Source organism: Apteryx mantelli, chromosome 38 (genome assembly GCF_036417845.1).
Source record: "Apteryx mantelli isolate bAptMan1 chromosome 38, bAptMan1.hap1, whole genome shotgun sequence".
Taxonomy (NCBI): domain Eukaryota; kingdom Metazoa; phylum Chordata; class Aves; order Apterygiformes; family Apterygidae; genus Apteryx; species Apteryx mantelli.
Genome location: NC_090015.1, coordinates 481,176 through 492,126, shown reverse-complemented (window position 1 = coordinate 492,126; position 10,951 = coordinate 481,176). Strand labels below are relative to the sequence as shown.

The 10,951-nt window shown below is 69.3% G+C and overlaps 3 protein-coding genes across 6 annotated transcripts; 2 read left to right on the top strand and 1 right to left on the bottom strand.

The window, feature by feature from the left end:
• Positions 1–155: 155 nt before the first annotated feature.
• QPRT (quinolinate phosphoribosyltransferase) lies at positions 156–2,964 on the top strand. Its single transcript, XM_013949165.2, has 4 exons — positions 156–220; positions 859–1,424; positions 1,825–1,956; positions 2,293–2,964. Exons 2-4 carry the CDS (start codon positions 870–872, stop codon positions 2,494–2,496), a joined length of 891 nt encoding a protein of 296 aa, XP_013804619.2. The 5' UTR covers positions 156–220; positions 859–869; the 3' UTR covers positions 2,497–2,964.
• Positions 2,965–3,071: 107 nt separating this feature from the next.
• On the bottom strand, positions 3,072–5,274 carry MYL11 (myosin light chain 11). Its single transcript, XM_067314942.1, has 6 exons — positions 5,212–5,274; positions 4,803–4,878; positions 4,293–4,397; positions 4,143–4,221; positions 3,766–3,814; positions 3,072–3,235 (listed from the first exon to the last, which is right to left on the bottom strand). Exons 1-6 carry the CDS (start codon positions 5,245–5,247, stop codon positions 3,131–3,133), a joined length of 450 nt encoding a protein of 149 aa, XP_067171043.1. The 5' UTR covers positions 5,248–5,274; the 3' UTR covers positions 3,072–3,130.
• A 1,106-nt stretch (positions 5,275–6,380) lies between these two features.
• On the top strand, positions 6,381–10,912 carry NFATC2IP (nuclear factor of activated T cells 2 interacting protein). Of its 4 annotated transcripts, none has more exons than XM_067314930.1 (10): positions 6,383–7,044; positions 7,670–7,903; positions 7,977–8,046; positions 8,117–8,216; positions 8,296–8,370; positions 8,786–8,960; positions 9,423–9,567; positions 9,711–9,853; positions 10,202–10,407; positions 10,642–10,912. In XM_067314930.1, exons 1-9 carry the CDS (start codon positions 7,033–7,035, stop codon positions 10,358–10,360), a joined length of 1,113 nt encoding a protein of 370 aa, XP_067171031.1. In that variant the 5' UTR covers positions 6,383–7,032; the 3' UTR covers positions 10,361–10,407; positions 10,642–10,912. The 4 variants fall into 4 exon arrangements, with proteins under 4 accessions (XP_067171032.1, XP_067171031.1, XP_067171030.1 ...); XM_067314929.1 differs by having other exon boundaries at positions 10,549–10,912; XM_067314931.1 differs by having other exon boundaries at positions 6,381–7,044; positions 8,786–8,918; positions 10,202–10,912.
• Positions 10,913–10,951: the final 39 nt, after the last annotated feature.

The following is a 10,951-nucleotide window of genomic DNA, read 5'->3' as shown; positions in this document are numbered from 1 at the left end:
GGGACACGGACACGGGACATGTGTGTCTGCGACAGAGGCAGCCAGGGGGCTCGGAGGCGCCTGTGGGGCTGGGGGGCTCCATTCACAAATCTGGGGGTGGGAACCAGGCAAGGGGGGGGGCGGGGCACCGGATGGCCAATCACAGGGCGGCACCGTGGGGCCCATCCCACCCGCAGCCCCCCAGGCGGCTTCGTTCACCCCCTGGCTCCCGGCTCTGCAGGTCAGTGGGGGTCCGGGGACCCCAATGTGCGACCCCAACCTGTGACCCCCCAGTTTGGGACCTGGGCCTGGTTTGGGGGTCTCGGTGTGGGGCAGGGGGGCTGGGAGACGTGGCCGGTTCGAGGTGGACTTTGCTCTCCCCCAGCCTGGGGGGAGGGTGGCTGCTGTGGGCCCAGGCATGCAGGAGCCGGGCGGGGGCAGCTGTAGGGCTGGGCTCAGGTGCGTGGGGGTAGTTATGGGGCAGGGATCAACCGTGGGCCAGGACCTAGGGAGCAGGGGGGGAGATATGGGGTAGGGAGCAGACGTAAGGAGTCGCCAATGAGCTGGAATGCTGCAAGGGGTCTCTATGGGGCAGGACCCCAGTGCCCAGGGGTGTCTGTGGGGCAAGGCCCCAGTGCCTGGAGGGTGTCTATGGGGCAGGGCCCACCCCAAGGGTCTCTATGGGCTAGGACCCTGGTGCCTGAAGGGTGTCTATGTGGCAGGGAGCGATGCCGAAGGTCTCTATGGGGCAGGACCCCGCTGCTCAGCAGTGTCCAGGGGCTGTGTGGGGCCTGCGGCACCTTACAGCCCCACCAGGCAGCAGTGCCGCCCTGCTGGCCACTCTGGTACATCTTGGGCAGCACTTTATGGTCTCCACAGGCTCCTGGGCCATGGACAGCCCCCCAGACCTGTCCCCGCTGCTGCCGGCGCCCCGGCTCCAGGCCCTGGCACAGGCCTGGCTGGAGGAGGATGCCCCAGGCCCCGACTACGCTGCTCTGGCCGTGGGGCAGGCGCTGTGCCGGGCTCAGCTGCTCTGCAAGTCGCCAGGCGTCCTGGCGGGGCTGCCCTTCGCCGAGGCGGTGTGGGCCGCCACGGGGTGCACGGTGGCCCGGCGGGCAGCCGAGGGGCAGCCGGTGGCCCCCGTGGCCGTGGTGGCTGAGGTGCGGGGCCCCGGGGCTGGGGTGCTGCTGGGCGAGCGGGTGGCCCTCAACTGCCTGGGCCGCTGCAGTGGGGTGGCCACGGCGGCCGCCCGTGCCGTGAGGCTGGCCCGGGCTGTGGGGTGGCCAGGGACAGTGGCCGGGACGCGGAAGACGACGCCGGGCTTCCGTCTGGTGGAGAAGTATGGGCTGCTGGTGGGGGGCGCCCACCCCCACCGCTACGGCCTGGCTGACGCCGTCATGCTCAAGGACAACCATCTCCTGGCCGCCGGGGCCCCCCTGGCCCAGGTACCTGCCACGGGACCCACAGCCCCAGGGGGCAGCTGGGGGTCGGGGGCGGGTGGACCCATGGCCACAGGGGGCAGCTGGGAGTCTGGGGAGGGGGGACCCATCACCATGGGGGCAGCTGGGGATCTGAGGCAGGCAGACACGTAGCCCCAGGGGCAGCTGGGGGTCTGGGGAGGGGGGACCCATCGCCACAGGGGCAGCTGGGGGTCTGAGGTGGGCAGACCCATAGCCCCAGGGGGCAGCTGCCTGGGGGCAACCTGGGGTCTGATTCGGGGCTGAATAGGGGCAACCCTGGGTCCGTTTTGGAGCAGCCCTGGGGTGTAGCGGCGTAGGGCAGGGTGGTGGGGGGCTCATCTCTATGGGGCTGGAGGGGGCTCCCGCCGGACGCCTGGGCCCCCAGGTGGTGCGGGAGGCCCGGCAGGTGGCCGGCTTTGCCCTGAGGCTGGAGGTGGAGTGCGGCTCTGCAGCAGAAGCCCTGGAGGCAGCTGGCGCCGGCGCTGACATCGTCATGCTGGACAACTTCAACCCAGAGGTAGCAGGGAGCCGTGGGGCAGGAAGGGGTGGCCGTGGGGTGGTATGGGGTGATTACAGCATAGGATGGGGTGGCTACAGCATGGCATGGGGTGGCCACAGTGTGGCATAGGGAAGCTATAGCATGAGGTGGGGCAGCCATGGGGCAGGAGGGGGTGGCTGTGGGGTGGGATGGGGTGACTACAGCATAGGATGGGGTGGGTATGGCATGGCATGGCATGGGGTGGCCACAGTGTGGCATGGGGAGGCCATGGCATGAGGTGGGGCAGCCATGGTGCAGGAGGGGGCAGCCGCAGCATGGGATGGGGCGGACCCAGAGGTGTCCCCCCCTCCCCAGACGCTGCAGGCAGCAGCGGCGGCGGTGAAGGCTGCCCACCCTGGGGTGACGGTGGAGGCCAGCGGCGGGATCAGCGAGGCCACCCTGCCCCGCTTCCTGGGGCCCCACGTGGACGTCGTCTCCATGGGGAGCCTCACCCAGGCCGCCCCGGCCCTCGACTTCTCCCTCCGCGTCCTCCCCGGGGAAGGCGATGGCCCCTGCTGAGCCCTGTCCCGTGGCACTGAGAGGGGACCCCCAGCTCCATCCTGGGGTCCCCAGGGATGTCCCAGCCCTGTCCTATGGGGAAGGGACCACAAGGACCTCCATCTCCATCCTGGAGTCCTGGCCCCATCCTGAGGTCCCCAGGGACCCCAAGGTCCATCCTAGGGGTCCCCCTGGAGACGTCCCCACCTCATCCCATGGAAGGGGGACTGTGGGGACCTCAGTCCCCATCCCGGGGATGTCTTGGTCTTGTCTAATGGAGAAGGGACCCCAGGGCACCTGAGCCCCCATCCTGGGGTCCTTGGGGCTGTCCCTTGAGGAGGGACCCCCTGGGGACTCCGGAGGATCCCCATCCCCATCCCAGGGTCCCTGGGGAGGTCCCATGGGGAAAGGGACTCCTGAGGACCTCGATCCCTGTCCTGGGGTCCCCCCCCAGGCGCCTGGCACCAATAAACCCTCCCTCACCATCGTCCCCGTCGTCTGCATCATGGCCCCCCCCCCCCCCAAATCAGGGTCTGTCCTCCCCAAGCCCCCCCTGAGGCAGTGGCTGAAAAAAAGGGCGCTTTATTCCCGGTGGATTAAGACTCAAGGGGGAGGCACCACGGTGGGAGGGGCCCCAGCGTCCAGGGTAGGGGAGTCACTCGCCCTCCTTGTCCTCGCCGTGGGTGATGATGTAGCAGATGTTCTTGTAGTCCACATTGCCGGCCACGTCGGGGGGGAAGGCAGCCCACATGTTCTTGATCTGGGGGGGGGGGGAGGGGGGCACCATGCAGTGGGGGGGGTCAGGGAGGGGGGAGGCCCCGAACTGCCCTCCCCAGGACAGGGACTGTCCCCCCCCCCCCGGGGACAGGGATGGGGCTGGGGGGGGGAGTTCCAGGGGTGTTGGGGGGGGAATTGGGGGTCCCAGAGGGAGGTGGGGGGGGCTCCTGGGGGTGTCTGGGGTCCGTGGGGGCAATAGGGGCTTCTGGCAGGTATTTGGGACCCCGGGGAAGCATTGGGAATCCCGGGGGGGGGGGATGTTAGGGAGTCCCAGGGAGTATTTAGGGTCAGAAAGGGGCTGTTCAAGGTCTCAAAGAGAGTGTATTTAGGGTCAGGGACTACCTAGGGTCCTGAGGAGGTATTTAGGGTCATGAGAGGGTATTTAGGGTCGTTGGGGGGTATATGGGGTCCTGAGGGGGTATTTTGGGGTCTTGGGGGGTATTTAGGGTGCGTGGGGGTGCCATTAGGGTCTGGGGGTGTTTAGGGTCCAGGGCAGGGGGGGTCTTTGCTCACCTCCTCAGGGGTGAAGCGGTCACACTGGGTGGTCAGCAGCTCCTCCAGGCTGGGGGAGAGCGGGGCTGAGACCTGCTGCCCCCATGTCCCCCCATGTCCCCCATGTCCCTATGGCCTCCCATGTCCCCCCCATATCATCCCATATCCCCATGCCCCCCCCTATATACCCATGACACCCCATGTCCCCCCCCATGTCCCCCATGTCTCTATGGCCTCCCATATCATCCCATATCACCATGCCCCCACCGTTCCCCCATGTCCTCATGTCTCCTCATGTCCTGTATCCCCATGACACCTCCATGTCCTACATATCCCCATGTCTCCTCATGTTCCCCCCCCATATCCCCCAAGCTTCCCCCCCTTTTCCCCACACTCACAACTTCTTCTTGATGGAGCCCTTCCCATCGGGGTCCAGCACCTTGAACGCCCCCATGATGACATCCTCAGGGTCCGCGCCTGCCATGGAGCAACATGGGGGTCACAGGGGTCTGGGGGAGCCATGGGGAGGTCATGGGGGGGGTCCTCACCCTTGAGCTTCTCCCCGAACATGGTGAGGAAGACAGTGAAGTTGATGGGGCCGCTGGCCTCCTTGATCATGGCGTCCAGCTCCTCGTTCTTCACGTTCAGCCGCCCTGGGGGGGACACGGGATGGGAGGGGTGAGGCCACGCCCACAGGGCCACACCTGTGACCATAAGCCCCTCCCCTGCCCCTAGGCCCCTCCTCTTTCCTCCTTGACTCCTCCCCTTCCACCAAGCCCTGCCCCATCTTCCCTAAACCCCTCCCCTTTTTCACAGGCTCCTCCCCTTCCTCCAAAGGTCCCTCCCCTTCCCCTTAGCTCCACCCTTCCTGCTAAGCCCTGCCTCTTTCCACAACCCCTTCCCCCTTCACTGTAGGCCCCTCCCCTTCCACCTTGGATCCTGCTCCCTGAGCCCCTCTCCTCTTGCCCCAGGCCCCGCCCCTCCCCAGCTCCAAGCCCCGCCCCTCCCCAGGCCCTGCCCCACCCCATGCCCCGCCCCCACCCCAGGTTCCGCCCTACCCATGGCAGCAAAGGTCTCTCTGAGGTCATCCTTGTCGATGATGCCGTCCCGGTTTTGGTCAATGACGGTGAAGGCCTGGGGGGGGGGGGGCGGGCGATGAAGGCCACTGCAAAGGCTCATGGGAATTGTGCTCCCCCTCCCCCCCGCAGCTGTTTCCCCCCTCCCTCCTCCCTCCCCCCAGCCTCAAGGCGTCACCCGACCCCGGACTTGCAACAGGTGCTGCACATGGGAGGGGACCCAGGCGTCCGGGCGCCAACCCCCCCCCCACCCAGAGGGGACCCAGGCGTCTGGGTGCCAACCCCCTCCCCCAGCCCAGAGGGGACCCAGGCGTCTGGGCGCCAACCCCCCCCCCCCAGCCCAGAGGGGACCCAGGCGTCCGGGCCCCCCTCCCCTCCTCCCCCCCCCCACCTCCTTGAACTCCTGGATCTGGGTCTGGTCGAACATGGAGAAGACGTTGGAGCTGCCCTCGGCTGCGCGTCGCTTCGCCTTCTTGGGGGCCTGGGGGGACCATGTGGGGGTCAGGGGGGCCGGGAGGCCTGGGGAGGTCGGGGGACCTCTCGGAGGGAGGCTGGGGAGTCCCAGGGGGTGGTTGGGGGGGTCACTTGGGGATCCTGGAGGTCCCGGGGGGGGTCTGTGGGGTGCAGGTGGTGGGTTGGTGGTCCCTGGGGAGGTCCCAGAGGGGATCAGGGGGTCCCTGAGAGGGTTTGTGGGGTTGCTGGGGTCCTTATGGGGCTGGGGAGTCCCTGGGAGAGTCCCTGGGGGGATTTGGTGGCCCTGAGGTGGGGGGGTCTCTGGGGTCCCTAGGGAGGTCTGTGGGGTCCCCGGAAGGATTTGGGGACCCCTAAGGGGGACCCTAAGGGGATAGACAGTATCCTGGGGGGGGGAGATCAGGGGTCCTGGGAAGATCTGTGGGTCCCAGTGGGCATTTGGGGGTCTCAATGGGGGTCTCAGAGGTTGCTGAGTGGCTCAGGGGGATCCCTGAGGGGTCATAGGGGGGTTCCTGGAGGTCCATAGGGGCTCAGAGGGGTCCTTGGGGATCCCTGGAAGGGCCCTGGAGGTCCCTATGGGGCTTGGCAGGGTCCCTGTGGGTCCCTGGGGTCTCTATGAGGCTCAGGGGGTTCCCTTGGGGTCTCTACAGGGCTCAGGGGGGTCTCTGGGGGTCCCTGGGGTCCCTATGGGACTCAGGGGGGTCCCTTGGGTCCCTAAGGGGGTCCCTGGGGGTCCCGTTAGTCCCAGGGGGCTGTGGGTCACAGCCCCCCACTCACCATGGCTGCACTTGGGGGTCGGCGCCTGGGGCTGGTGGCTCCGGCCGGGTTTTATTGCCCCGGGGGGGCGGGGGGGGGGAGGACCCGGGCCCAAAATAGCCCCCGGCCAGGCAACGCCTTTCTTGGCCCCCCCCACCCTGGACGCCTGGGTCCCTCGCCTTGAGGGTCCCCGGAGAGCTTCCTTATTGGGAGCGGGGCTAAATATAGCGCCTGGACGCCTGGGTGCCTCCTTGAGGGGGACTCTGGCATCCCCGCACCTGCCACCCGCCCCTCCCCCCTGCCGGGGGCCCAGGCGTCCGGGTGAGGCCGGGGGGGGGGGGGAGGTGGCACCCAGTGGCCACTGAAAAGGGACCCAGAGCCCACGTCCCCCTTCAGTGCCCCATAGCCTGGACCCAGTGTCCCCAGTGTTCCCAGCGCCCCAAAGCCTGGATCCCAGTGTTCCCAGTGTCCCCAGTGCCCCATAGCCTGGACCCCAGTGCCCCCAGCGTCCCCAGTGCTCCAAAGCCTGGATCCCAGTGTCCCCAGTGTTCCCAGTGTCCCCAGTGCCCCATAGCCTGGACCCCAGTGCCCCCAGCGTCCCCAGTGCCCCAAAGCCTGGATCCCAGTGTTCCCAGTGTCCCCAGTGCCCCTAGTGCCCTGCTCCCAGAGTCCCCAGTGTTCCTAGTGCCCCATAGCCTGGACCCCAGTGTCCCCAGTGTCCCCAGGGCCTGGGCACCAGTGTTCTCAGGGCCTTCCGTGCCCCACAGCCTGGACCCCAGTGCTTCCAGTGCCCCCAGTGCCCCGTAGCACCACCCCCGCGGCCTGGCTCCGCCCCTCGGACTACACTTCCCAGAAGACCCCGCGTCAGGGAGGGGGCGGGGCCGCGTCCCCTGTTGACTTGGCCGCTCCCGCCAATGAGCGTGCGAGGGGTGGGGCTAGGCCGGGGGCCCTTGGCCAATGGGAAGAAAGGAGCGGTTGAGGCGCCATGACGGAGCCGGTGCGTGTGGGGCTGGGGAGACCGGGGCGGCGGCGGCGGCGGTGGTGGCGGCGGGGGAGAGGGCAGGGACGGGGACCCCGATCCGCCCCACATACGCCCCTGCCCCCCTGGGGACCCAGGCGTCCGGGGGCCCCGTATCCCCCTCACTCCCCAGGGACCCAGGCGTCCCAGTGCCCCATATCCCCCCTACCCCACCCCCAGGGACCCAGGCGTCCCAGTGCCCCATATCCCCCCCTACCCCACCCCCAGGGACCCAGGCGTCCCAGTGCCCCATATCCCCCCTACCCCACCCCCAGGGACCCAGGCGTCCCAGTGCCCCATATCCCCCCTACCCCACCCCCAGGGACCCAGGCGTCCCAGTGCCCCATATCCCCCCCTACCCCACCCCCAGGGACCCAGGCGTCCCAGTGCCCCATATCCCCCCTACCCCACCCCCAGGGACCCAGGCGTCCCAGTGCCCCATATCCCCCCTACCCCACCCCCAGGGACCCAGGCGTCCCAGTGCCCCATATCCCCCTGCACCTCACCCCCAGGGACCCAGGCGTCCCAGTGCCCCATATCCCCCTGCACCTCACCCACAGGGACCCAGGCATGTGAGGCCCCCTCACACCCGTCTCCCCCCCAGAGCAGCGTGCCTCTGGGGTGCCCCGAGGCAGTGGCCGTGGGGCCAGCCGTGGAGCGGGGGGCTGCGGGAGATGCCCTGACCCCCGCGTCGCCCCCCTGGCCCCGGGCCCGTCGGGGCAGCAGCGACAGCGACAGTGACATCGAGAGCCCCCGACCCCCGCGGACACCCCGGCCCAAGCGGCGGCGCCTGCGCCTCGGCCCAGATGTCCCCAGCGTTCCCGTCTACTCCAACAAGGTGAGGGGGGCCCTGGCGTCCGGGAGGCCCCGCTCCCCACGGCACCGTGGGTGACCCCCGTCTCTCCCCACAGGTGAACAGTTGTTTGTGGCTCTGCCCCATGGTGCAGCTCCAGGACTTGCCTGCCCCCCAGCAGCAGGGAGGTGAGGGGGAGGGACGGTGGGGTGTGTGTGTGGGTCCCATGTCCCCCCTTAACCCTGCACCCCCCTGCAGAGTCCTCCATCGACATGGATGCTGAGGAGGAGGAGGAAGAGGAGGTGGAGGAAGAGAAGGAGGGTGAAAGGAAGCCAGAACCAGTGCTGGAGCCAGAACCGTGAGTGACCGGGGTGGGGGGTGTTAGGAGCCCACCCCCACCCCCAACCACCACCACGTGACCCCAGCTGTATCCCCAGATTGGAGGGGGCTGGGACCCCCGTGTTGCCCTGCTCCCCGCAGCCCCGGAGCGGCCGGACACGGCGCATCATCCGGTGAGCGTCTGAGGGGCATCGCGGTGCCGGAGGGTGATTCGGGGCACCCGAGGGGGGGGTTGGGGCAGCCGAGGGGTGTTGGGGTGCCAGAGGGTGGTTTGGGTGCCAGAGGAGGTTTGGGGTGCCCAAGGGGTGTTTGGGTGCTGGAGGGAGCTTGGGCACCCGAGAAGGGTTTTGGGGTGCCCAAGGGGCATCAGGGGGCCAGAGGGTGGTTTGGGGTGCTTGAGGAGGGATGTTGGGGCGCCCGAGGGGTGTTTTGGTGCAGAAAGGGGTTTGGGGTGCCCGAGGGGTGTTTGGGTGCAGAAAGGGTTTTGGGGTGCCTGAGGGGGTTTTGGGGTGCCCGAGGAGGGTTCTGGGTGCCAGAGGGGGCTCGGGGTGCCCGAGGTGGGGGTTCATCCCATACGTGGCCCTGCAGGGACGTGGACCGGCGCCTGCGGGGCCTCAGCTCGCTGGTGCTGGGATCCCCGGGGTGGCCGGCGGCACCGGAGCCCGACGTGGTGCTGCTGGAGCCCCCGGCGCCCCCGACCCCCCGGCTCCTGCAGCTGAAGGTGCAGTGCCGGGCCGAGCTCCACCGCGTGCCCCTGCAGACGGTGCGGACGCCCTGGTCCCGTGGCCCCGCAGCCCCGGCTCTGTCGCCCCCCATGGCCCCACGCTCACCCCATTCCCACAGCCCCATGGCCCCAGCTCTGTCCCCCGCCATGGCCCCACACTCGCCCCATTCCCGCATTCCCCCGTGGCCCCAGCTCTATCGCCCCGTGGCCCCACACTCACCCTGTCCCTGTGGTCCCTCACGGTCCTGGCTCCATCGCCCTGTCCATGGCTCCACTGCCTCGTCAGCACCCCACGGCCCCACACTCGCCCCATCCCCGTGGCCCGCCCCCTCCCCAGCTCCATTGCCCCCTCCCCAGCTCCATCACCCCCTCCCCGGCTCCACTGCCCCTCATCGGTGCCCCGTGGCCCCCCGCTTGCCACGTCCTTGCAGTCCCCCATAGCCCCACGCTCGCCCCATCCCCATGGCCCCATGCTCACGCTCGCCCCATTGGCCCCGGCAGTCGGAGCCGCTGCGGGTGGTGGTGGAGCACATGGCGCGGGTGTTGCGGGTGCCTCCGGGATGGATCCTGCTGCTGCTGCGGGACCGGGAGCTGGAGCCCAGCGCCACCCCCCAGGCCCTGGGGCTGGGGGTCGCTGACATCGTGGGTGAGTGAGTGAGCAGCGCGCCAGGCCGACACGGGAGCAGGGAGGAGCGGGAGCTCCGCAGCGGCTCCGCGGCAGCCTCAGGCGCTGGGGGCGGCTGTGGGGTGCCGTGGGGCCACCCCCAGCCTGGCTCTCCGCCCGGCCAGAGTGCGTGGTGGATGCCGGAGCTGGGGGGGAGCCGGCGCCGGAGCTGGAGCTGGAGCTGGAGCCGGAGCCGGGCCCGGGGGAGCTGCGGCTGACGGTGCAGGGGCAGGACCGGCACTCGCTGCTGCGGCTCATCGTGCCCAAGGTGTGATGGGGGGGCGTGGGGGGGGTCCTGTGAGATGTGGGGAGTCTGTGGGGGGGCTGTGAGATGCAGGGGAGCTCTATGAGGGGCTGTGAGACACGAGGGGTGGGTCTGTGGGGGGGGCCTGCGTGGGCCTTAAGGACATAGGTGGGGGGTCTGGGGGGCCATGAGGGGGTCTGGGGGGAACATGAGGGGCCTGGGGGGGGTCCAGGGGGCGAGTCCAGGCGGGTCTGGATGTCCAGGAGGCCTGGGGGGGTGCGGGAGGCCATGAATGGTCCGGTGGGGTGCAGGGGGAACATGAGGGGTCTGGGGGGGTGCGTGCCCCCGCCCCTGAGCCCCGCGGCCCCCCAGGCGCAGCCCCTGTCCTGGCTGATGGAGCGGTACCGGGCGGCCCGGGGGCTGGGCACCTGCCCCCTGCGCTTCTTCTTTGATGGCCGGCGCCTGCTGGGGACCTGCACCCCTGAGGAGCTGGGCATGGAGCAGGATGACATCATCGAGGTCTGGGCCTAGCCCCGCCCCCTCACCGTGAGGTCATGCCGCCTGGTGCTACCCAAGAGGTGAGGTCACAGCACTTGGAGATGCCCCTGCCATGACATCACACCGCCGAGAGACACCGGCTGGTGACATCACACTGCCTGGAGCCACCCCCGCTGTGACGTCACTGCGCTCACTCTCTGCTGCTGTTTCATCACTGTCAGCCCATCCCCCCCTCCTGCTGTGATGTCACAAGGCCCTGGACACAGGTCCCTGTGACATCACGGTGCCCGTCGTCCATCCCTGTGATGTCACAGTGCCTGGGCTCAGCCGGACCGCGACGTTGCAGTGGGGGTCGCCAGGTCCTGGACACGTGCCCAGTGACATCGCCTGTGACAGCACTGACCTGCCCCACCCCCACCGTGTGATGTCACCAGACCTGCTGCCCGACACCCTGATGTCATTAGGGCACCCTGCCGTGATGTCACCGAGCCGTGCGTGACCCCCCCCCCCCGGCCCTTCTGCTGTGGCGTCATCGGCGCCCGGGGATCCCCGGGGCCCCGCGGACCAATAAACCCGTTTCTGGCACTGCCGGCTGCTCTCTGGGCGTGGCCCCGGCCCCCGGGC

What these genes read in the sequence shown, in the direction of transcription:
- QPRT (XM_013949165.2), top strand. Translation starts at nt 870, where the DNA reads ATGGACAGCCCCCCAGACCTGTCCCCGCTGCTGCCGGCGCCCCGGCTC. An exon ending in CCGGGGCCCCCCTGGCCCAG is followed by an intron (nt 1,425 to 1,824) that starts GTACCTGCCACG and finishes CTGGGCCCCCAG; the next exon opens with GTGGTGCGGGAGGCCCGGCA. An exon ending in TGGACAACTTCAACCCAGAG is followed by an intron (nt 1,957 to 2,292) that starts GTAGCAGGGAGC and finishes CCCCCTCCCCAG; the next exon opens with ACGCTGCAGGCAGCAGCGGC.
- MYL11 (XM_067314942.1), bottom strand. Translation starts at nt 5,247, where the DNA reads ATGTTCGACCAGACCCAGATCCAGGAGTTCAAGGAG. An exon ending in AGAGACCTTTGCTGCCATGG is followed by an intron (nt 4,398 to 4,802) that starts GTAGGGCGGAAC and finishes TGTCCCCCCCAG; the next exon opens with GGCGGCTGAACGTGAAGAAC. An exon ending in ACCGCTTCACCCCTGAGGAG is followed by an intron (nt 3,236 to 3,765) that starts GTGAGCAAAGAC and finishes CCCCCCCCCCAG; the next exon opens with ATCAAGAACATGTGGGCTGC.
- NFATC2IP (XM_067314930.1), top strand. An exon ending in GGGGGTCGCTGACATCGTGG is followed by an intron (nt 9,568 to 9,710) that starts GTGAGTGAGTGA and finishes CCGCCCGGCCAG; the next exon opens with AGTGCGTGGTGGATGCCGGA. An exon ending in TGCGGCTCATCGTGCCCAAG is followed by an intron (nt 9,854 to 10,201) that starts GTGTGATGGGGG and finishes GCGGCCCCCCAG; the next exon opens with GCGCAGCCCCTGTCCTGGCT.